The sequence below is a fragment of the Metopolophium dirhodum genome, chromosome 1, assembly GCF_019925205.1.
Source record: "Metopolophium dirhodum isolate CAU chromosome 1, ASM1992520v1, whole genome shotgun sequence".
In the NCBI taxonomy this organism is placed as follows: Eukaryota; Metazoa; Arthropoda; class Insecta; order Hemiptera; family Aphididae; genus Metopolophium; species Metopolophium dirhodum.
The window spans coordinates 55,457,649-55,484,737 of NC_083560.1; the positions used below are offsets into that span (position 1 = coordinate 55,457,649).

Below are 27,089 nucleotides of genomic sequence, written 5' to 3' on the forward strand. Positions count from 1 at the left end.
TAATTATATTTATATATTCTATATGAACAATATTGCATAAAGTTTTTTAGATTTTTGACTAAAAATAACAAATAATATCAACATAAATCAAAAAAGTTCAAAATTTAAAATGATTATAAAAAACTGAAAATTACAAATATTTAAAATAATTTAATTATTTATATATTATGTCTGAAAAATGTAAGGAATAATATATGGTGAAAATTAAATATCTATACATGTATATCTAAATATATGGTTCTTTTTTTCTGCGTTATAATAATATCGATTTTACTTAAAACTCATATTGCATAATATAGCATAAAATATATCTCCATTTCGCAACGATTTTTCGTCAGTTTTGCCAAATTATTTAATATGAAGTGAAGATTTTCTACTTTTACTCCCTTCAAAGTACCAACTAGATTAATATATTATCTATCGTAAACCAAATTCAAAGGTTGACAACGCAAGCGCTTATTCGCTCCAAACCGTATGGTCGAACACACACTCACAAAATAATAAAATCACATTATTTCTAAAACACATTACCTTGGTGAGTAACAATTTAACAATATCGTCCTTGTTAGTAACCCACTATACCTATAATATTATAGTTATAGATTAGTTCGTTGTTCTTTGCTCAGAAATATGTGTGTACTCCATTGTTTCATTATTTACAGTCACAGTGGATTGGTAATTACATTTTTATTAATCGATGAGAAATTAATGTCCTTAAATAAATTGGATTTAAAATCGATTAGAAAGTCAATTCATTCCAATCTATCTGTTGGAAATAAATTATTAACGAGTTGATAATATGGAAAATTGTCACTTCCGGTATAATAACACGTTCACTGGTATACGAACGTGATTGTAATGTTATAGACACTCATCGTGTTTTCAGTCATTAGAGCGAGCGTGTAACTCTCGCGCCGGTATTATATATTTTATTTTATTTTTTATATTGATGGATAATATCGGAAAAGTCCGCCTCGGGTGAAATTTAAGCGGCCGCCGCCGGGAAAATAGTTTGAATTATATTATTATTGTTTCCAAAACATCGGAAAACTCGGGGAAAAAAACGACAATACAAGACCGAAAACGGTTTATTCAATCCAACCGTTCGTGATCGGCAATAAAACGACGATATCGGCAGTAAAACGCGTTATCTATAGCGCGTCAGTTTTGGGTGTGGTAAATTGTCAGTTTACGATTATTATTTTTTTCACGTCCTTTTTTCGCTCTCCATTCACCGTACGCTAACGTGTGACTGTGACCGAACTAGTCTATGCAAAACGCGCACGACACAAACAGGTCGTCATCGTACACATAACTGTCGCGTTTGTATCTGCATAAACAAAAAATGCTTGTAAATCAGCCTACCGTGCGGACGTGTGTTGAAACTAAAAATAGTTCAAAACTATCTTCTCCGTCATACAAGGTATATATATATATATTATATCTCCGACCAAAAAAAAAAAATGCAAATTTTCCAAAAAGCTTTCGCCAGATCTATTATTATAGTATAGACACACTCAGTCGTTCCCGGTCAATCGGTGTCATTTTGTGGTTTTTATAAGGTTCGACTTATTTGTAGTACAGTACCTACTGCTTGACTCTCTGGATAGTAGGTAGTTATGATTTTATAAAAATCAAAGCTCCTATTAATTGATATAGTTCTGTCGCGAATATCCATAGTACCTACTATTCTGTTAAGAATATTAATCTAATTATTAACCTAATCACCATTGGGTCCGTTTTCGTTCTGACTCTTGGATGGGGGGGGGGGGAGGCGTTCCTAATAGTTCAGCAAGAAAATAAGTTTTTTTACGTTTTATGTGACAGTATTTTTATTTAATACGTAAAAATAAAGACAACACGGCGTACTGAACAGGCAATTTAGGTACACCTGAGTCTATAGTTCATTTTTTACTTTGTCTTATTTCTTTTATCATAATAATTGTATTAACAATAATATTATTGATGTTTAGGTACACTGCATTGCATTGTATATTATACTTCATTCAATATCGACAGACGGTAGTTATCAACTTATAATACGCAAGGTCCGTCGTTTTATTGCTTATTTATTATGCCAATTTAACAATACATAAAATAAATATAATATCTAGAACTGACTATAACGGAACTACGGCAATATGGAAACTTTTTAATTAATTATAAAATGTATAACTTAATATTTAATTTTTGGTTATTTGGAATTAAATTTTTTTGAAAAACCCCCGCTTCGTTGAAATGGTTTATAGATTTTCAGCATCCATGTGTACAACAATAATACGCATATTTGTCAAATATTCGTCACGGGAACCCCGTTTATAAGACTATACGCATTCGTACAAAATATTATATACTTCTATTATTTCTATACGAATATTTTTAAAAATGTCCACAAAAACTTGAGTGAAATTCCAAGAGGAACATCACCGTTAAACTTGAATTTTTACATGTGCATTTGATATTTCTAATCTATTGACACTTTCACACCCCACGATCACGTATATCAACCCGTTTTTAAAAAATCAATGTGTGTCCTAGAAAATGATAAAAAGAATTATTTGAATTATTATTAAAAAAAAAACCGATGCCTAGATCTATAATAGTACAGTATAAAAATTAAAGTGATGCCGGCGCACGCGTGAAAACTCAGTGAAACTTCAGGCTTGCGGGTGGACCCGAATAAAGAAGAGAAAAAATATAACGAAAAGGAAACGGGGCGAAAGACTCCAACAAGAGTAACTTTTCCGGTCGACCACGGTGGATGGGCTCAATTGGAAAAGTCGGTCTATTAATCAAACGAAGACGACGACTACTAAGACGAAGTCCGGGTGTGCCCCGCCACCGGCGTCCTGGAGCTGATGTCGGCACTTTGGGGCGTAAAAGAAAAACGTTGGCCCGTCAAAACGTTGAGCGATCGCCCAACCTTCTCGGTCGTTGCATCCCTGGCGGCACCAGCTATTTAGACTGCGTTGTTTGCAGGAGATGAAAAAAAAGGATGAGAAAAAAAATTACATACCGTTTTTGTTTATTAAAACGATTTGTATTCGTATAAATTTTTTCTCATTTTTCCTTCTAACTCTTCTTAAACCGAACCGACGGCCAAAAAATCTGATAAGCAGTATGATAACGCCCGCGGGGATTCCCATTAATTGGCACATTTTCCGACCGCGACTGATGGTAATTAGTTTTATACTGCTGAGATAGTATATAATAGACGTTCGGTTGGAATACAGTCTGAAACAAATAAAGTTTTTTTCGGTTTTAACCAAAAATATTTCATAACTCTCTGCACAAGCATCTAGAATCATTGTGTCTCTCATACATCGAACTGGTATCAAAAAATATCTATGATTGCGCTTTATTTAGTCATTGATAGACCGTATTATATTTAAACCTTTTGGATGTATATAATAATATTATAGCGTATATTATGATCATTTTTAGTGTGTGATTTTCTATTCATCGAATACCTAGCAAAGTTTGAATGATAATATTTCTGTCGGTCGAAAGACGTTTCTCGTTTGAATATCGTCATATTCCTTCTACCGTGTTGCTATTGTTTCCAATATAATTAGTAGAACTGTGAGCTAGATAGGTATTTTTTTATCAATAGAATTTGGCAGTTATGATTATTGACTACCGCCACGTTGTTATAAATCGATAATGTATCAATCACCAAACTGATAAGAGACAGTTTCTCACATCCTATTGCGATTTGGTATTTACCGAATAACTTGCCATAATGTTGGAGTTATCGACTTTTATGTTGCTGTTATAGAAGACGTGAAACGCTTTTGCACCGTATAACCGTCTCTACACATTTTTCAGCCAAAGAATTATTTAAATATACCTAACTAGAGACTTACTGTGTTCCGTATACGGGCTAGCGTGCAGAGTATAAATCATAATAATTGTTATCAACCACATTATGCGTGCGTTATACGTATGAGCACGCTTATTAACTTTTTCACTGGTCGTGTCGGTCGTCTTGTAACCTCATAAAAAATTACTTCTAGTTTTCTGATCTGGCAGAGATTACACGCCTTTCATTGGGGTATGATGGTACATACTATTATTGTTATGATTGTAATATCTTCGTCGGCCGAAATAAGACTGACTCAGTGTGAGATTCATACAATGTACCTACTCGTCGATGACGAGAATAGTGACAATAATAATATTATGTAGGTACACGCCTGCGCATTATTCTTGTCAAAACGGTGTAGTGCGTTTAGTGAAGAAGTTAACCAACAAAAATTGTGTATTATAGTATTTCGTTTTCGTTGAGCAGTGTTCGTGACGTCGAAAAACGAATGTAACGACTAATGGACCATATAATATTAAATTTAAGTCAACGCAGTATTACGCGTTTTATTTCGCAATTTTGAAACAGAAAATAAGTATATGTGTTACTACGCACATTGTACAATGGTTTTAAATTTTAATAATACCGTACACAACTGTAAATATGTATAGGTAGTTGTTACTGTCACATAAAAAAAAAACAATCTTATATAAAATGTATGTTTTATGAAATAAAGTAGTAATCTTACTGTTTATTTATTTAAATTTTGATTCATAGTATGTATTCGTATAATATCACAATGATATCTCTGTTTAAAAATCAGTTACCTAGTTAACGACGAGCATGGGTATATCAATTTAACTTTAAGAAACTATTTCAACTTTGAATGAGTAATTTATTATTACAAAGATATTTACTTGTAGTACAACATGAGTAATTTAGATTTAACAATATATTTTAGAAGGAACAGACCTAATTGAACGCCATATACTTATCAAAATGTTTTCGTTTCCCGTCTACAGTTTTATAATATATACCGAATTGGTTTCATGGTTTTCATGGCACAAAAAATATTATAACGATGGAACTGATACCAAACCCATTTGTGCGGTGCACTGAAACGAATTAAATAATAATATTTATTTTTAATCTTTTTCAGTGATGACCACAAACGTAGAAGCTGTGGCCGGAATGGTGGCGTATTTACCGTGCAACATGACTCCACCGACGCCGAGTGATCGCGTTACGTTGGTCATCTGGTTCAAACAAGGAGAGACCAATCCGATATACAGGTAAATATACCATAATTATTATAATATTTCAAATTGTTATTATTATTATTATTAATTGAATAATATTGGCAGCGCTTATTTCCATTATCCAATCGATATGTTTATTAGTCATAATGTTACTTTTTTGACAAAATACATGTGAGGCAGCATCGAAATTAATTAGCAGACAAGTACAATATAATCAAAGTGAAATTAAAATTAAAATATAAATAAATCATTTATTGATTTCTTGATCTACTCTTACTAGTTTTTGTACACAGTCGCACCGAACGATTAATTATAATATTATTATCAAGACAATAGAAACATCATAGGATGGAAATATTTTAAGCTGGGTGATTATGACGTGCGTAACAAGAAAACGTCACCCCTATAGAACGCAAAATAAATATTATAATATCATAAAATACACGCAAAAACCAAAAGGGAAATAACTTTGGTTTTCATTATATATTCATATACATAATATGCATCGTCCTATGCTACTATATAATATTAGTATTCGTCCTGCATGCGAGTATATGTCCTTAAACGCGAGTTTCTTCTCGGAATCGGATGGTTTTATCCAACTTGCAATAAAATAGAATCTTTGACCGAGTTCCGATCTCGGCGGACAATATATATTATTATTATGTATATTATATACAATATATAATACATATGTTTGCTAACATAAACACTATAACAGTATGTGCACATAATAAAACTTTCGGTTTTTGTAAATTCGGTCGAGTACACTACGTACATTTTTTATATATATATATATATACATATGTGTACACTGTGTGGTTTCCTTTTTAGCGGCAGTGGACATCTTCAAACTGACCGTTTAGTTGCCAAATTTATTGCTCGCCTAACTTTTTATGACACGGCACACTCGTTTGACAAAAAACATTCGTTTTCTTTTGAAAGTATAAAAATATATTTTTTCTGTCTGCGTGGGCGAGTGTGTGTGTGTGTGTGTGTGTGTGTGTGTGTGTGTGTGTGTGTGCGTGTGTGTGTGTGTGTTTATTGTATAATAGCCGACGACGTTGTTTATTTGGCCGACTGCGCGAACTGTCGTCTGCGTCCTCTCTTGGTATCACAGCTGCGGTGGTCGGCCTGTCAACTTAGTGAGTCGAGACCATAAATATATGTGTTTTTTGTCATTCAGTTGGCACGTTAAAATAATATGTCCGCGTATCCGGAATACGTATTAGCCGCAAAGTGCCCCGAACGAGTATACCTAATGTCATAACATAATAATATAATAGCATAATACGATATTATATCACAGAATCATATTATTATTATACAATAGGTGCGAGGTTAGGTACACCGAGTGTACTGTGTATAACGCAGATTGTTATTGTTTATTCATTTTTATTATTATTACGCTCGCTCGCAGAAAAATGAAAAATAATAATAATAAAATTATAACAGTCATATATTATTGTAGTCACGCGTGTAATTCGATATCAGATTTTAATTTCGGAAACTGATTTCGAATATTTCGATTCGCCACGTACCCTGATATTCAATGTAAGAACCAAATTTTCGTTTTCAAGAACGGGGGATTTCAAAAGTATCACTTTACTCGTGAGCGTATCTCTCAAGTCCGCGCTTTTCGAAATCATAATAATTGCATATTTGATGCCTTCGCTCATTATTGTCGTCGTTACCATAGGTATAGGAGGTAGGTACCCCCGCAATAGTTATACCGCACAATAACGAGACGGACTACAAGTCATATGATTTCATGGACCACTTTGATCAACCCCAGACATAAGAATAACATTGTCATCTTGGTCGGATTTTTGGATGGCTATCGTTTACACGAGTTGGAACACGTGTTGATACACGCATGCGACCGCTATTCGGTCTGCGGTATAATAGTATTACAAAGGTCGTTTCTGCCGGCCGGAACCGCACGTCATGGCGCCGCAGTTGTCGGAAATTCGCAAACCGGAAACGGAATTATATTGTTGTATGTATTATAATAAACGGCGATAATAATATGTGCGCACTATATAAACGCTATCCGAGGCCGATTTATGTAATGTATTAATGACACTCGGTTTATGCCGTATGCGTATAGCACCAGCAACGGTTGTAGTAAGTATATAATATTATATTCTGTGCATTATTATGCAGCGATAGCAGTGGTCGTGGTAGTAATACTATTCGCAGTATTATTATACCGCGTGGTATATAACATACGTATCGCCGGTTACCGAGGGTCGTCCGCGCACGGTGTCGGTTTAAGGTCGGCATTGCGAGGGGAAACGAAATAATAATAAAAAAAAATCTATGTCATGCTTCTACCCACGTCGCGTACGCAACCCTTTGGCCCCGTCTTGGTCAGACCGGAAGCCGAACAATACGAAACGCGTTATAATATTTTGTACAGTAAATGCTCCAGAACACAGCGCGTTTAATATATTACACAATACATATATTTATTGCTGCGTACATACATGTATTTGTTTGTACGTATATAAGTATGTACGACGTACGCGTGCACATTACATTATAATATTTATGAAACGTATACCGAACGAACCGATTTATATGCATATATACATATACCTAACCTAACCTATCCGTATACGGTCGCCGTCGGATTTATCCACCAGACAGACCCGTGCTCGGGATTTGTCCACGGCCAGTGGGCAGCGATATGAAATTCGCGTCACAAAAGGAACAAAATAAACGACGCAACTTCACGTCGTCGTAAAAAAACAAAATAATACAACACATCCTTAAAATAATATGTATTATATAATAATATTATCGTATGAATCGCATTGCTCGTTTTCAACACGCATAACAATATATTATATTGTAGTCTTTCGTTTTGCATTAAAAATATCAATGTTATTATTCCTCTCGATATTGCAAAATATTTCTGAGCACTGGCTCGCGAACGATCGTCATCGCTATTTATTGTAGAAATTGGTTTCCTTCGATTATATGGATGGAATTCAACTCTCCCATCGAACCGTTTATTGCGACAATAGGTCACGCCGTGGAAATACGTGTGGTGATATAATAACAAAAATAGTTTACCGTCGAATAAATAAATACATACTTTATAATGTTGTAACTGAAATCTAAACAATAAAACTGTAGACGAGAGATTTATGTTAATACGGGATTTTTATTCAAACATTTATCTTTAATAATTTTAAGTAAAAATTATCTAATTCCACTGCATTATAAAGAAACGGACCCTCTCTAGGCCGATCTCATCAGATATATCACAACTAATATAAACAATACGGATGCAATGACAGGTCTCTTTTGAAAAACATTGGTTGTAAAAGTTTTTTTTTCTTTTTTTAATGGTTAGTTAGAAAGACTACGTTAGTGCATTAATATAATATAATATAAATTCAATACAGAGTGTAAGACGTATAGTTTACAGTAGTTTTCTATACTTCTTTTGACGTATTTTTTAGACGAGCGTGGCGGGAACCGAGACTTATCCAAAACAAAATTAATCAACAATATGCATTTTCCTACCTACATCTACGCTGCGTTTTAAGCTTAATCTCATTCCATAAGTCTACGTGCTGATCTCGTTATCCATAATATTATACGTCTGAGGTCGTAAAACATTGTATGGTTATAATATTGTAATAATAATATTATATTAAACGCAATAACCATAGTAATAACCTACTCGTCCGTCGCACAATAGTATCGTGTGTAACACGCATATCAAAATATATTTAATACTAAAACGAAGGCTCTGATTTGTTTTCACACGTCCTATTTTACTACACATCTCTAAAGAACAATAATAATAATTCAAGGAATGCGTAATATATTTAAATTCCAAGGCATTAAATTGTTATGCATAAGATATAATGCACTGTATCTGGTGTTATAAATCTTCGTATATCTTGGGCAAAGATAATGGTGGATTATTGAGGACCATAAAACTCGCTGGTGTCCCTTTCTACTTAAACTTTAAGTACTTACGAATAAAATACTATTATCTATCAATATTTGAATATCAAATTAAAATTTGAAAAGAATTTATAGTCGTAAGATGGATGAATGGACGTTATACCCTCGCATTTGAAGTTTAAAAACGAGCCTACGGAGAATAGACATCGTACCATCGTGTATTATACAGCTCACAAGTTCCACAATTTAAAGTATAGACTACGAAATATTATGGACATAATGACATGACTGCTTTTGAAAACTAAGTTACGGTTGTAAAAAATAATCATTTTATTTTATTTGTTTTTCAATAAATACTAATATACTCAATGCATCTTATCGAAAATATTATCTTTTTTCAATTTCATAATTAATACTAGGTAAGTGTTTTCATTCAAAAATCACTCTAAATTTAGATATGTTTTTATCTGTTTATCTATCCATTTTCTACATAATTTGGTGATCACGCGCCCATCTAAGAACTGCAATGTTGCAGGATCACCTGCGGTAGAGCCAAAGCTAGAAACGAACCTAAGAGAACCGGTTCTGGAACCGGAACCTTTAAAATATTCAGAACCAGAACCAAAACCGAAACCTTTATTTTAATAAATAGGTACCAGAACTGAACCGGAATTTTTAAATTAAATAGGTTCTTTTAGGTTCAAAAATAAAACTATACTTTTTAGTACTTCAATTATCTGGAACCGATACCTACCGTAATTATTTGGAACCGATAACTTTATTTTTTTTTTATCAGAACTGAACAGGAACAGTTATTTTATTTTTGGAGAATCAGTTCTGGAACCGATACCGATAAATTTAAAAGGTCCCTTGGGTAGAGCACTTAGAATTTACATAAAAACCTACTGTTGGCGAAACGTCCTATTATTTACCCTGAGATACACCCGAGTGGATGAAAAAAATGTAGGCAGCAATGTTTGGATTGCATGTAATTGTTGTTACCTATGTAACTACTTACTTTCCTATCTCAGATAAGCTGAAGTATTTATTTTCAAAAAGGAGAAGTGTTAGCCGTTAGTGCAGAATAGATATTCAGCCTGCGTGAACGGTGTCTCTAACATTGTGTTTCATCAATAATTTATAAAAAAAACTTCTTTGCACCAAAATATTGACATCTGTTTCCGTGTTTCAGCTACGACGTGAGACATGGTGGGCCTTTGATGCCTGCAGTGGCACCCTCCTCAAAAACGCCCGAAGGGCCACAGCAAAAGTCCATCGCAGTTACCGGCCCCCATCGGTCTGATGACAAGACGTTGGACGGGCGAGCATACTTTCGCGTCACATCGAAACCGGCAGCACTCATCGTGCAGGACATCGGTGACAAGGACGCAGCCGTGTACAAATGTCGGGTCGATTTCAAAAAATCACCCACTCGAAATTCCAATGTCAATTTGACCGTTATACGTGAGTATACCACGATAATATTGTTATTATAATATTAATTAAGATTAAGTACGATTCACAATAGAAGTTTTTGACACATCGTTTTGTGTGATCAGAACATTTTTTACATATTGAAATGATCTTACTGTGTAAAATAATTGAATGAATAAACGGTTAACGTATTAGGTATGTCCATCGACATTTTTAAATAAATTATTTTTAATGTCAAAAAATAAAATTATTACTTTTCTTAAAAGTATTTATACAAAACATTCTGCTGTTAATCGCAATTCATACGAAATACAATTTAAAGTTAATCGTTTATTTCAATGTGAAGGCATATATTGAAATTGCAAAGCAAAAATTCTGAATTAACTCTTAGCTCAAATTGTTGATAGCTTAAAAGACGATTGTAATTTAAACTAATTAATGTTAAGAGGATGTCAGCACATTATTAATTGTTTTTCTCAGACTATCGTGAAACATAAATAAAACGCCCTTATATTAAAATAGTTTTTTTAACTTCTCAGTAATCTTAGAGTTTTGAGACAAATCGATACGGCATACCTTCCAAAATATTATTTTCTATACTTTGGAAGGCAGGTGTTATTACTCTAGAATTACTCAAAAACATGAAAAAAAAATTTGCGTGAATGTGTTATGTTTAGGTAGGTAACATTCGCTCCACCATATTCGAATATCACAAAATAAATTCCACCGACGATGATTGTTATTCCATTTGTACACTTACCCAAAGCCCTTAAATCAATTTTTTACGGAGGGTGCTAATGTAACTTTACACTAGCAACCCGGTTTTTGTAATATACCTGTTTTGTATATGTGGTATTTGAGCCAGAGGGAGAAAACAAACAGTACGCTGACGCTCTCTTAAAAAAAAAAAAAAATCAACTTTTGGGAATGACATACCAACACCAACACTAATGTCAAACCAATATTGTTTCCTACATTAAACAAACAGAAAAAAAATATAAAATTTCAATAATTTTGATTGTACTGATTTTTAAAAAATCAACAGTTTATTCGTAATTTCTATTTTTTTTATACTTAATATGCAAATCTATCCTAGATTGAACATTTAATGAATTTAAAAAATGTGTTTGGGTTTATTTTCTACCACTAAAAAATCTCTACAGTTACTAAGCTCATTCTAGCACTAACATAAATCAAACAAAAACGCATGGTTTAAATCCAACAATTTGGAGGTGAGGTGCCAGGAAAATGCACCTTATATATATTTTGCATGTAATATTATACTAATAAACATAGTATATTATACCAATAATATTGTGCATTGAAGTAGATGGCTGTTGGTTATCATTCCAATTTGTAGATGGTAATTTTCGTAAGCAAATTTTTATTTATTTCTTTTCATATTATAAAATGAGGAAAAACGAGTACCTATACATGACGTCCAAAACGACAGCATCATACAAAAAACTTTATTAATTTAATCGGCATAGACAGCTAGTAGAATGCATGTTAATCCATACTACCGATTACCATAATATTGGTACAGTGAAACCTGACTTAACGGACACCTCTCTTAACGGACAAAATGACCAGGTCCCGGCAAAAAGATAGGCATTCTAATGTATTTCGACCTGTCTATAACGGACTCCGGACACGGACACTAATATTTAACCCAACAATTTCATAACGGTAAAAAATCTTTTGAGGAACGTTGTATGAATTTGTCAAGCCTTGTAACGCACAGACAAAAATGTGTCATATACATACGTCAAATTAAAACTAAAAATTGTGAACATTTCAAATTTCATTAAATATAACAAAAAACCGGTATATTTTTTAAATTTTACCATAATATCTAGAAAACTTTTCACTGAATTATACAGTTATACAATATTCATCATCTCTATGGTTATCCGGGTTTGAATTACAACACAAATACAAAATAATTTTGTCAAAAGGTGGTGTTGGTGTTGCTTTATCATGCCAATTTTGTCAAAAGGTGGTGTTGGTGTTGCGTTATCATGCCAATTTTTTTTTATTAGTTTATGTTGATTATTTAGACAATTATATAACACGGAATTTGTTTTGCATAAAATATATTCCTAGTTTTTTTTATTTGTGTTTTGTTTTTCCCCATCATATTGAAAATGACACCAACATTTTTACTTATGATACCCTGAAGTTGAAATAAGATCTAATTTGCTACTTGAAACCTCTTGACTCTTATAGTCTTACACCGATGAAGAATAGAGTATTGTTTCTTCTATGTAGAGTAATGAAATCCATGAATAATGTGTCCTCAGCACACACACAAAACAATGACAAAATAACGAACACACTTCATTGTAAAATCAATCATGCATTCATCACGAAATAATATAATAATATAGCTAACTATATCAAACTCAACATAATTTTATTCGTAAATTTATTTTTGATAAAACCTAATACAAACTGCAGTGAGGAAAAAAATGGCGTTTATAGTTGTAGCTGGTAAATTTGGTGTTGGTAGTTGATTTCATCCACTCCTCCAGTGGTGTTTGTATAGCACCAGGCTGGGTTGGGTAGGTATAGTACGGTTTGGGCATTGGTTCACTGTCGATTTTAAATATTTAAAGACTATCACGTATATCGCTCGCGTGTGTATAAATCGGGTTGTGAAACGTCTCGACGGACTTCCGCTGATAAATAAATATATTATTATTATTCGGTTCGCGTTTGTCTCGGCGGTGCTGACGTACCTATATAGCATAATATGCTATCATAAAACGTACTATTATCTTATACTGTACCCACCGCAGCTACGACTAAAAATTCGGAGCTGTTAAACTTTGTCGATTTGCATAGTTCGACTTGACGGTCATTTCGTATCGTTTGTCCCGCATTTTCGCGCCCTTGTTAATCTGCGCAAACAATGCTAACTTTTTTCACCCCGTCCCGATATCGTCATTACCGCGCCATTTCGATGTAATCGACGGTTTTTATTTCAAAATAATATCTCGGCAAAGACACAACCCGCGACCGTCGCGCACTCGCCCCTCTCTTGATCTGTTTTTCAGTGAAACAATTTTTAAAGTGACGGCGACGATTACGTCAATCTCCAGTCTTGCGTTTAATTTTTATGCGGAAAAGCGGGAAATATGAAGTGGAAATCATTATTATCGCAGATATATTATACCTAAAATATTTTAGTCAAAAATTAAATAATATTGTATTGTCATTCAAACTTTCTTTTAACATTGTAATGCGTATTTCTTCTTTTTTATTATAAACGTTTGGTCGAATGGCTTTTTGAATGAGATAATACATTTTAATGTTTTAAAATCTCATCGTTGAATTTTTGTAGATGATAATGTGATAACAATAATGATAATAATTAATCAAACTTTTGTTTAGTTAAAAATGTCTTTTAAATATAAATTCGACAAAGGTATCATATTATATTTAAATATCATATTATTATATACGTATTCAGGATTTAAAATTTGTCAAGTCGAATATTGTATTTTACTACAAAACAAAATGTAATGCATTTTAATAAAATTAATAATAACTGAAAAATAATAACAACAGCCATAATAACCGTTTCTTATTGTTTATTATGAAAGAATGGTTTTAATTATAAATAACAATAAGCGCATGTTTTCAATAATATAGCAAAGAATGGAAATAGTTAAAAATAAATAACAACTTAAAACGTTTATCCGAGCGATGTTATTATCTATATACAAGTATGGTATGAAGTAAAAGCGAAAATCGAGGAGAAAATATTAAAAATTTAAATTACAATAAAAAAAATAAAAAATGGATATTATATCTTATATTGCTATAAGAATTAATGAAAAAAAAAAATTATAAATTTATATAAAATATAAACCAACCATTATTACATGTCTTACCATTATTTTTTTTTATTTTAATTAAAAAAGCAAGAAATGAAAAAGTAAAACGATTTTGATCCATTTAGCACTGGAAATAAACGAAAGACGAGTGCTTAGCTAATTACCAAACTTTTTTAGCTCCATGCATAGAAATAGTAATATCGTTTTTACACAATTTAAAGTCACTATAATACATATTATATAGAACAACGTTTCACAAATAGATCTATTTTAAACTATGCTTAAAAAGCTGATTACTGTTTTAATAACAACATATTTTGAAATTTCATATTCTGAAGAAGACCAGAGCATACAATTGCTTTTAGCTTAATATTCGATTTGTTCATAAAATATTGAAAACATTTTCCGATCCAGATAATTAAAACAAAAGTACATGTTCTGATGCAAAAATTAAAGATCTTAAAAAAATGATAAGGTAATTAGAGTTTAAACTTTAAAGAATAATATATTTTCACAACTATGGTTTTATGATGACATAAAATCATATAGTTTAATGTTTTAACCGGTTCGGTTTTGGTTCTTTGGTGAAAAAAAATAATGTTACTGGTTCTAATTAATTTCGGTTCTGGTTCCAGATAATTTCGGTACCGAAATAAGTATAATAATTTTAAATACCTATCCGGAATATGGTTTAATTAATAGTATGAGAAATATTAGAAAACTCATAATTTATCATACATATAGATTACACACAAAACAGTAATACCTTTAAATTATGATAAATAAAATTATTTAATTTTTGAACCTAAAAGTACCTTAAAATTCCGGTTCTGGTTCTTAATATTTTAAAGGTTCCGGTTCCAGAACCAGTTCTTATAGGTTTGGTTCCAGTCCCTGCTTCTCAGTAATGATTACATACTCTCTGAAATCGTCCATATGACGTGTTATCATTTGCCATTATTGAACTTTTGGAAACTGCAGAAACAAATAAATAATACCTATTGCCTTCAGTCATTATCGAAGTGGTGGGTACACCCGTATTATAATAACGTTCCGAGGCAGGGTCGTTGCAGCATCGTTATTAAAATATGCAAATTTCAATCGGCACCGTATCCACATTACAAAAAGCATATTATTATACACACTCGCCCACCCACCCACCTGTACACACGTATTGCCGAAGTCACCGGGCTCGCGCGATTATGCATCGCGTCTATGAGTAAATGTATTGGTGGGGCGTGAGTCCTACAATCGTGCGGCTGTGTGGGTGTGTGGGTGGCCCAGTGGGGAAACGAGACGAGTCTAAAAAAATACGCAAAGACACTCGCGGCCGAGACTCGTGGTCAGAGGACTCCGAGGAAACGGAAACGTCCGCAAACACGTCAATCCTAACTGAATGGAGATCCGCAGACTAAGCGGCGCTGCCCGTCATCCGTCGGGGGTGCAGTGTGTCTGTCATGTCGGCATAATATTATTATTGTAGTTGGCCGATTGTAATTTATACAGCCGGCCGCCGTTTTCGATACGACTACGTGTTATTGCGTATAATCGTGTTGCCCGGTCGTATAGCGTTGTACATAATTCCTGCACATATAACAAAACCCTATGGATACATAATAATATTATGTACAATGTGTGTATATTATTATGACAGTATACGCCTTTCGGCGCGGCCTCGTCCCTTGTAGTTGTGGGGGGGGGGGGGGTTCAGGTACTCGCCACCCGGTGACAAATATTATTTTCATTTGAACACGTACCAAATGCATCGGACCCGGAACAACCCAAAATCCTTAAAGGTATGTTATGTATTTTGAGAACCGGCACCCGCAGACCGGGACCTTGTGATAATTATTTTAAAATTCAAATCACCGGGGTTTTTATAGTTAATAAATTGAAACAAGTGCAGTTTCTTTGATTTAAATCATTTTTTCATATTATTTTTAATTATTTCTTTAGGTTAGGTTAGGTTTTGGAAACATTATACTGGAAACATAATACTGGCTTGTTGTGCTTCAATGAAATAAAATAAGTACTGTTAAAAAAAAATTCAGTGGAAAATAATTCTGAAGTAAAAAACATAATTACTATCATACGTTTTCTTTTGGAAAATAATAAACTATTTTTAAGAATATCATTATAATATAAATTATGAATATTACCTAGATATTGTATTTGCACAAAAAATAAATTGGTTTAACACCTCACGATGGTCCATTGTTTCGGTTTTAGAGTTTATATAATATTTCTGTTTTATTATTAAAACATTTATTAGTTGACCTCATTTCTTTGTTAACTTTAAATTACTGAAATATTAACAAAGTACGTTCGACCAACATCCGAATTTATCAGTAAATATTATTTTGGTTGAAATGTATTAATATATTTTTTTAACTGTTTCGTATTTTTAAATTATTGTTTAAATGATTTACAAAAACAAAAAAGTGATTGTCGAGTACCCATATTATTCTATACAACCAATTTCTAATATTTTAGCAAGTAGTTATGATATATAATTTATTTCTTGTCAGGTGGCACTGCTGGGAGCCTTCCTACTTAACAATTAATGTGCCTTGTTAAATGTTACTTTATGTCACCACACTTACTCATTATACCTGTTGTAGTATAGATTGTAAATATATTTTAAAATAATACTAAAAAAAAATATATATTATTTAGAAATTAATCTGAAACCACATAATATAATATTTAATTATTCCACTACGCATGCCTTTTGGTCGAATTTGATTGTTTGGTATGTAATTACTAATTGACAATAATGTAACAATTTAAAAACATTTCGTTCTAAACATGAACTACATCTAACTAGGCACTACTGTTGGTTATACAAATACACGTTTTGTTGTAAAATATTTTAAACTATAAAATTAGCGACAACAGTTTAGTTGTCGTCTTCGTTGGCGCCTTTTGCGACCACACATTATGCATTAACACGCAAAAAAACGAAATAGGAAAAACAACAAAAGTAAACGAGTAATAATACATATTTATTCATTACTCTCTTACAGCATCGTTTGTTCCGTTTATTCGAATATAACAACGTGACGAGTCTCTTAATCCGTATTTAACGGCAGGCATTGACGAATTCAAAAGTTATTTTATTTTCGTAAAATATAATATAGTTACTAAAAAAAAAATAATAGTAAAGTTATATACTTTAAAAAAAGAAAATTCATACTGCAGACGGATATATTATATATACCTATACACAGACTAAACAAGTTATTTTTTTTCTTTATGGCTGAGTTACTTGAAAAGTTGAGAATCTCAATAAATAAAAATCGAATTTCGAGTGGTTCTTAAATTTACAATTAATTATAAGTATTTTAAAGTTTTGATTAGCTCGGAGTGGAGTGTCACTCCGGGAAATATAGGTCGACTGAAGCTCCACTCAAATAAACATTAAATACTTATAAAGTTATAACTATAATTAACTGCTCGTTAAAAATTAGACTTGTGTGTATCGAAATACTTCGAAAAATATTCTACTTTGTAATGTGAAATTAAAAACGTCATTCAAAAAAGTCAAATTATATAATACTCAAAAAAATGTTACGATAAGAACACAATGTTATTAGTTTGTCGGTTTGGCATGGTAATTTGAAATTACTTTAATAAAACGTTTGTAAGTATAGTGTTTAGTATTTCCTCTTTTAGAACCGACAAAAACCAAACGTACGACTCGTCATGAATCACAGGTCACTACGGTTAAGTAGGTTAGGGACGCGACACTGGGAGTGGTGGAATGCCTACTATCACTACTTCGTTCGCAGGTTTATCATATTATTATAAACACAATATTATATTATTATCTGTGCGGTTTGTCGGGCGCGTATGGACAAACTCTATTCCCGGCGAGGGAATAAATTCCGAAGATGACGCCGCAAGGCTAATTTGACGGAATTAAGGGAAGGACGTTATGTACGGTGATCATCTCTTATGTGGACTGGGGATGCGGGAGGTCTGAGCCGCCGGCTGGCCGTGTTTCCGGAAACGTGTTTCCTGCCCAGTAATTAGACGACACGCGATAACAATATCGCGGGGTTGAACGGGAGGGTGAAAACACGCACGCGATATTGTCACCCGGAAGTCCGAGTAAACGTCCGCAACCGCTGCCCCCCCCCTCCTTACGGGTGTCTCGCGACGAGTCTTGTGACCGAAAATCGTGATATGGCACTACCGGAAGTGCTCCCGCGAGGCTCCGATTTTCATTCAGCGTCGTGTCCGGAATATTTTCACAGTCGCTGTACGCTATATCCGTATAATATCAAATACCTGTCGCAAAACAGGAGCTAGCGGCCGACGCGACCCTCCACACTGTGAGAGATCTGTCGGGATTCGTGGGATTCAACCTCAAAGAGTTGAACGACATCACGTATACAATACGATATGTCCAACCGTCGTGGACGATAGTCGATCGAAACAATATGACCATTGTATCCACACTGGTAAAGACAATTTTCTGTGAACGCACATTGTCACATTCATTATAACTCGATGAATAATAACTATCATGCAAAGTAGTCATATCTAAACGTTAATTATTATTTTTGCACTTTCGTTCGAATTGTTTTTATAAAACCTGATACTATTTTTTTACAGTTTTTAAATTTTGGTATTTTAATAAAACATTACTAAAAATATCTTTATAGGTAGACAGTGGAAATTTATGGTAAAAATACAATTATTACGTATATTTTTGTTTGATTAATGTATTATACCTAATAATATATAGAATATATTATTATATATTTTCAGTATATTGTGATGAATTGTACAGGATCAAATCAAAATATCCGATTCCATGGTTATTAACGAAACTCACAATTCTAAATTTACATTTTAAATGCAAAATATTTATTTTTTTTAAATGTATTATTGTTATTTTAAAATAATCAACTTATATCATACTTTTATTAGTTGATAAACCTTTCACAACAAAATTGTTATTTTAAATTAGTTTTTTCAGCATTTATTAAAAATGATTAATAATTTTGTTCAAGTTTATTATAAAAATCTACTTAGGAATAACCAACCAATTTCATTAAAAATCAAATTAATTCAAGTGTTTAATTTATTCTGTAGTGAAATAATAATTACTAAATAACATTTTTTGACATGTGTCTTATGACCTTAAAAAAAGTATAATCATAGGTATTCACAGTTTACATAAATTATTTAATAATCGATTACAGTGTATAAATACTCGATGTATCAATATATTTTTTATTTAAATATTTATTTTTTGAGATTCAATTATAATATTATATACGAGCCTAAATAATAATAGGTTAGGTAAGGTTCTGTTTATATTACTAAGATAATAATTAGATATCAGTAAAAAATATTTAATTTGATAGCCCAAAATAATTTAATATATTATTAAGGATTTAATCGATTTGTGATTTGTGAATTCGGCCAACGCCCACTTCGGTCGTAATTACGTTGCTAAATTGCCTACACATTGCGCCGTCTCATCCAATCACGTTAAAGTCGTATAATAATAATAATATCATTATTAGTTTATGCAGATATAATAATTGTTTGCAATACTATTTGTTTAATTATAATATATTCCTCCCGGAGTTAAGTAAAAAACGATAACGCACCAATTTTGGCGCATGCGATTATTCCTCTCTTAAATATAAATTTTAATTGACCATTAGCGAGGTCCAAAGCACATCGTTAAGTCACCGCAAACATTACAGTCGATCCTCAACTGCTGTAATGATATTATTACTATTATCATCATTATTACGGCCACTCTATAAAAGCATTGGATATGATAATACTATTATAATAATATAACATGTATGTTTTAGCGTTTATATGCGCATACATTAAATCCAATAAATACGTGTTGACGGCGGCCGTTTGCTTGGAGGACAAAATGTAAAAATAATAAAAAAATCGACGTTACCATAATATAATAATATTTCCAATGTCTGTTTCGAGTGTAATTTTCGATATTGGTGCAGACACTCGCACTGCGCCGAAATAACAATTATTGTAATTCACCGAGAGAGCCGGGGACGCGTTAAAATATTTCAACAGAACATTTCGCTAAAACCCTGTTATCGTTCTAAAGCGATTTACGACAGACCCACGGTTTTGTCGAAATTTTAATACTCTGGTTAAACGTTATGAAACCGATCCAAGGTGGATTCGGCTTTACGACACACCCGTGGTAGAATATATTTATTATAATCGTCATCATTACTTAAGCATACAACACGTACCTATATAATACTTCTGCAGTGTATTTATAATAAACGTACTCTGATTTAAAGTTCATGAAAATCATAAATTTCAAAAAATTAATAATAAATCTTAAGACATAAAATGTATAATAATATGTAAAACGGTCCAGTGTCTGTTTCGATCTTACACATTTACCATATTTCACGAGTACATTTTATCATATTTCTGAAAATAGAAATAAAAGTTTTCATATAACTTAGATCTTTATCTGCTTTTATGCAAATAATCGTAGTTTCATGCAAAATTATTATGTTATTTACTTTGATAACAGTTTCAGATATAAGTTTATTTTGTTTTTAGTAGATTCGAATAAAATTCAACTATTCAAAATGTGTACATCGTTCGGTTGTATAAAGTAGGTATAAGAATAAAACAAATGCATTACTTAATGTTAATATTCTGAACTATATATAATATGTATTCTACACAATAATAATAATTGTACTAACACAATATAATCACATAATATAATATAAGTTTTCCAAAGACACAATTAAATAATACTGTGCGCCATAATTATAATGACGTGTCAATATACACCATACGAATAAATCGTCTTAACAACTATTATACTCACGTTCTATATGAATATTATGTTCATATATAAATAATAATAATATTACAATTACTGCCGACAAAACTGCTGCTACAAAACAAAGCGAAAAGAGCCTTTCCGACTTATGATCAAAGCACTGAATGCTTATTGGGATTAGAATTCTGAGAAATTATGTATTCGTTTTACGGCGCCGAAGAGTGTTTTTTTTATTTCATTATATTTGTCTTGCACCCAACAATAATTGGAGCAGTAAAAAATATGCTTCGGTCTTCAGCTATGAGCAGGGAGGTTTCTTGTAGTACATTAATTGAACTATTCGGAGTTTCGGAAAGTCAATAGCTAACAATACCCACCTATATAAATATTTATTATTTACGCTCTACCATTAGATTTCGACTTAATCAATTTTGTTATTTCGCTGTGATTCGAAAGTAAATAACCGATCCACTGGAAATAATCACCAAATATTTGCATTTTATCGATAAGATATAATCCTCAAAATATTTCAGCTTTTAGAAGTATTTTTACATTTTAAACTTTCGATTATTTTTCCATAAATCATGATAGTATTTTTTTCTCGGTAAAAAAGTTTGTGTAGTGCAAACGTCTTCATACGTTGCTTTATTATAATTTATAATATTATGTAGGTAGACACAATTTTTTTGTTTTTAACCGTTTGAAGTTTACATTTTAAGGATATTGGATATTTAAACGAAAAATAACAGTTTATTTTATCCGATGAATTTAGTCTTTATAGTACCTGTTTTGTTGTATTTCAAAAGAATTAATCGTAACTCACCTACTTGTAATAACTATTCACCATTATGTATAATGGTTTTTAAACATTTCCATACAAAATAAAAACAAATTATTGGTTTAAGGCTATTTATACCATTATAGTGCATTAATTTATAAATATGTTCTAGTGTACATATTATGTATTGATTTGTAATAAATTTAGATTATATATTATTATTATCATAATATATTATTATAACTCTTGATATATTTTTTTAAATAATTAAATTCAACCTACCATAATATTACCAATTTTATTGTGAAATAAATTACAAATAATTATATTAGTAAATAATTATAAAGTATTCTAAGAAATAGATACTGTCTCAAACTGTTTTTGCTCAGAATCATTGCCCGTATGCAATAATATTATATTATATCATCGAATTCATATATTACACATATTTTATTATGACCTATGAGTTGCTACCTACCTACATCCGAAACCTACAAATTGGCTTTAGGTACATAGCCGAGAGACCTCGTTGTATTTTTATTTTGATTTATGTTTAGCAAAATATGCATTTATCTTGTTTGTGTCTACACACGTATTATAATCGTCACCATCGAATGTCATATCCGATCTACCGCAACCGTGGTGACGGTGGTAGATCGACAGTGTTTTGTTCGTTAACTGACGACGGATAAATAAATAAAACCGTATCGTGACAGTGGACGCGTAGAATATTGTTCGAATTTCTTTGTTTCACATTTATTATATTAACATGTCATGAACAGTTAAAAAAATTAAATATATTGTCCACTCAGCCACCTCGAAAACATCGAGCCGATTTCGAGGTCAGAACGAGAAATATATATTTTCTAAACGAATTTATTAGGTATGTGTAAGTACGCGTACAACATTAATATTACAGCGCAAGCAAATTGATGTGATCGGTGCATATCAGGGGAGGAGGAACATTCAGTGGAAGTAGATACCAAACTCAAATGCCTGATAAAATAAATTTATATTTCCCGAACTTCTATTTTTTTATTTTATTATGTAGATAACCAAACGACAAATAGCATACAATTGTAGAAATTAACTGAAGAATAAATATTTTAAATAAATCAATCAAATTTAAACATAATATTAATCTCATACGGTGTCTTACATATTATTAAATTATATTATATGAATTATGTGGCATGGAAATTGTACTTGCCATTTGTGTTTCTGAGAATAAAATATATATTACGGCGGAAGGTGTACCTACGCGATTGACGTATTGTGCAAGTCAGTTATTAGTTATTACTTATTACTCACGATCGTCGAAAGTCACGTCTTGTTCCGTTTTCAAATGTTATATTATGAGACTTTTGCGGAATAAAGTCAAATAAAATAGTAATATTTGACCTACATCTGATGTTTTTAGTTTTTACATTTACCTATATAATAATGTACATTTGCTACATTTAATTTATTAGTTCAGTACTAGACCTACACGTAATTTCCGTATGGTTAATATAAGTATCAGAAACTAATTGAATTATAATTTTACATCAAAAGAAAAACAGGGTCGTAGTGGGTAACCACTCTTATGTACACTAGGCATATATATTTTATAATTAATAAGCAAATAAATACAAATACATTCAAAAAGTATTTCAAATTCTTTCAAGTAGTTATATTCTACACAAAAAATATTTTTCCCGTTATATGTTTGTGAATTGTTTGTAAAATATTTACAATAACCATCGATAACAAACTTTAATAACGTCGCTGACTTGTCGACAATAAGCCATTTTTAGGGTAAAATATTAGTCGAAAAACCCAAACTGAAAATGAAGTTTAAAAGAATTTTAAAATAATAAGTATAGGACAGCTCAAAAAGAGACAAAATACTTTTAAAATTATACCATTTAAATAAAAACAAATACTCATATAAACATTTGGTGAAAACTTTAAGTAGGTATCCAGTTAGTAGTAAGGCTCTTGAAATATTGTTACAATATCAGTTTAAAAATACACAGGCACAATTTTTTTTTATAAAATTTATTTATTTATTTAATTATTTTTATACAATTTAAAACAAAGATCCACGTATATTATAAGTTATTCTGAAACCAAAAAATATGAAAACACAGTATTTTTATAGTTTTTTTTTTTGTTTAAATTTGGAAGATTTTAGTTATTTTGTTGTAATTGGAAATATGATTCGCGGGTACTTGAAATTTCTGAAGTAATTATTATATACAATTATAGAAATATAATATTATGCAAATAATATTAGTTCAAGTAACTGGCTACCGTATTAATAATAACAAAATAAAATATATTCTATAAAATATCCTAGGCTGACAAACCGTCTCCGTTAAGAATCGTTTTTCGTACACAATGGTATTATATCATTCAATTTAAATTTAACACCATCCATTACTGTGACCTACTTGTAACCTACTGTACGGCAGAGCGACACCTAATTACCCGCTTGTCTTATGTTTTGTTTTTCATAATAATTATTGAGTAAAATACTGGGTATCCTCAATGTACTATTATAGTACCCACTATATTTTTTTTGTAGAAATTTGAAAGTTAAATATTGAAGCATTTTTTCTAATGTAAATCGTGATAACATACACAAAAAACACACACACATTTATTGTAAAATCAATTCATTCATTGCTTCACTCAAAATCTAAAACTAAATAATAATATAGATAACCGTATTGATTTGATTTCACTACAATAACAGGTTTCAAATAGGTATCTCGCAACAGTTCTTACAGAAGACAAATCAGATATAACCATGTATAATAATACTTTTGAAGTTCTCACACGTGTATGCCTACATATTATGTTTAGATAGTAATATTATGTTAGTTCTATTAGGCGTTAAAATTAAAATAATTATTATGAATCTATGTATTGTTTTTGTTACAACTTATTAGCCCTGTAATTAGCACAATATCAAAAAGATATTTTGTAATTGTGTTGCAGCTTTGATACAACCGCGGTTACCTAAATAATTTATAAAACGTTCAAACTCGTAGAAATTATTAAAAGGTTTCAAGTAAATACCTAAATTAAAACATTAAACATTTTTAAATGGATAGACCCCAATAAGATGTATCGTGTAGATATTCCCCAATAGCATAACTTCCGTCAAAATTAAAAATGTTTAGTTGTCAAACGTGTTGTGAGTTTAATATATCTAACGTACATCCGTGTCCATTGAATGTTGAGCTTGGGAGTGGTACTTCAACTGCTCACCACAATAGGTATTGTCTCCGTTTCAATTCCGGTTTTTTGATAGTAGTTGATTGACACGTTCTCCCGTCTCGTAGTCGTTTTTCTACTGAACAATCGTAGTTTTACCAGTAAAAACCGTTTTAAACAAACTCACCCAACAATCATAGTATAGGTTAGGTCGGTTATTTAATAAGAATTATTTTCCACGATTGTGACTTATGTTATCGTATGAATAATATTAAGCTAAATGTTATTATATAATAATAATGTGATTGTTTAGTAACGGCCGTCGCGTTGAAACTTTGACTATATAGGGTCGGCACTCTAAGAAGTTTACAGTAGGTTACGAGAACGTGAAAATTCCCGGTAATACAAAACGTTCAAACCTGTTATATATCATTATGTAATTTTTTTTTTAATATTCGGTAAGTAGTTATTTTATAATTATTATGAGTTACAATTTAAATTTTCCAACACCATATTATTTTGTTGTAATAGACAAACGGTACCCATGCCCAAATCTTTATTAAATTTTAATCAGTACATTTTGTGAATGTGAATCGTTCTAATATTGTATAATTTAACTGTAATATTTATTACCCAATTATTGATATTCTACTTGACGTTTAATTTGATAGGGAATCCATTCTGTATAAAGCTTACATCGCGTATTTGGTCTTACATTGTTAATTTTCATAATTTGATATGCTTTGTCACATTATAATCACCCAATGTACTTTTATCTGAGGTATAATCCACTTTCATAAGCACCACGAAGATTTATACATTTAACGACAGTTATTGATTAGATTTTAACTGTTTTCAAGTCTTAACTATGGTTTTAAATATGTTTACATCTACAAATAACATACACGGTTTATCTTTCATTCTTTTAAAATGGCGTTTATTAATAGCTTTACTGCATAATTTTATAATGCGTAAGAACTCTAAAAAAAGTAACCTTTATGGACAATTGTACAGGTGCCCACAAAAACACAACTAAAATGAACAAAAATTTAACAAAATAAAATGTTTTGTAAATCCCTCGAATCAAAAAGAATTTTGATTTAAAAGTTCAGTCTAAAGCTATTGTTAGTATTTTAACTAAAGGTACTTAATAAAATAAAAGTATATATTTAAAATGATTAAAACCTACATATGCGTGTGCGCATTTGAAGTGCAGGGTGCATATTTTCACATTCAGAATCATATCATAGTTGATTAAACATTATTAATTTTTAGTTAACTGACTTAAGGTTTTTTTTATTATAAATTAATGTACATTATTAAATTCCAATGAAAATGTTCACAAACGAACCAAGCGCCTACTTTTAATTTAAAATTATTGTTTTATTTTTATCATTAATTTTTTATTAATTAAAATAAAATTACAATTTAATAATTATTATGTTCATCACTTGAAATGTAACTATGCGCGTTGTGTTTAATAAAAAAACAATGTGATATTTAATTGAAATACCCCATTAACTATACCAGAGGTTAAAAAATTGTATGTAATTTTTCAAGTGAATTTTTTGATATTTCCTGCCATTTCCAAACATTCCCGCAGTCACAATTTCGGAAATTTCCAAATCCTAACTTTGACTTATCATACATACCTATAAAATACATAATATGATTATGTTACATGTCATTTCCATATCGTATTGTATATCGAAACATTAAGAGGATGTCAGCACACCATTTATTTTCTCTCTTTGACCCACGCGCAACATAGACAAAACGCATTTGCGCAGAATAGTTGTTTCTATGTTTTTAAGTAATCTTAGAGTAAAATCTCCCATTACAAAAAAGAAAGAAAATAATATTTTAGAGGGAAAGGCATATCGATTTTATATTTTATTGTTATTTGACTTTGTACTCGACTTTTAAAATAAACAAAAAAATGTTATAAATTTAATTGATGTTTAAATTGTTTTGAAACAATATTTAGAAAAATCGATATGTCATTCCCTCAAAAATAATATTCTCTATC

General features: G+C 31.3%; 1 protein-coding gene across 1 annotated transcript in view; it reads left to right on the plus strand.

Moving 5' to 3' along the window:
• The window catches only part of LOC132937511 (nephrin-like), a 485,631-nt gene that overhangs the window by 313,633 nt on the left and 144,909 nt on the right, over positions 1 to 27,089 (plus strand). The window contains exons 2-3 of the mRNA XM_061004329.1: positions 4,965 to 5,097; positions 10,184 to 10,455. Coding sequence (XP_060860312.1) covers positions 4,965 to 5,097; positions 10,184 to 10,455 — 405 coding nt within the window. The remainder of the gene's footprint in view (positions 1 to 4,964; positions 5,098 to 10,183; positions 10,456 to 27,089) is intronic.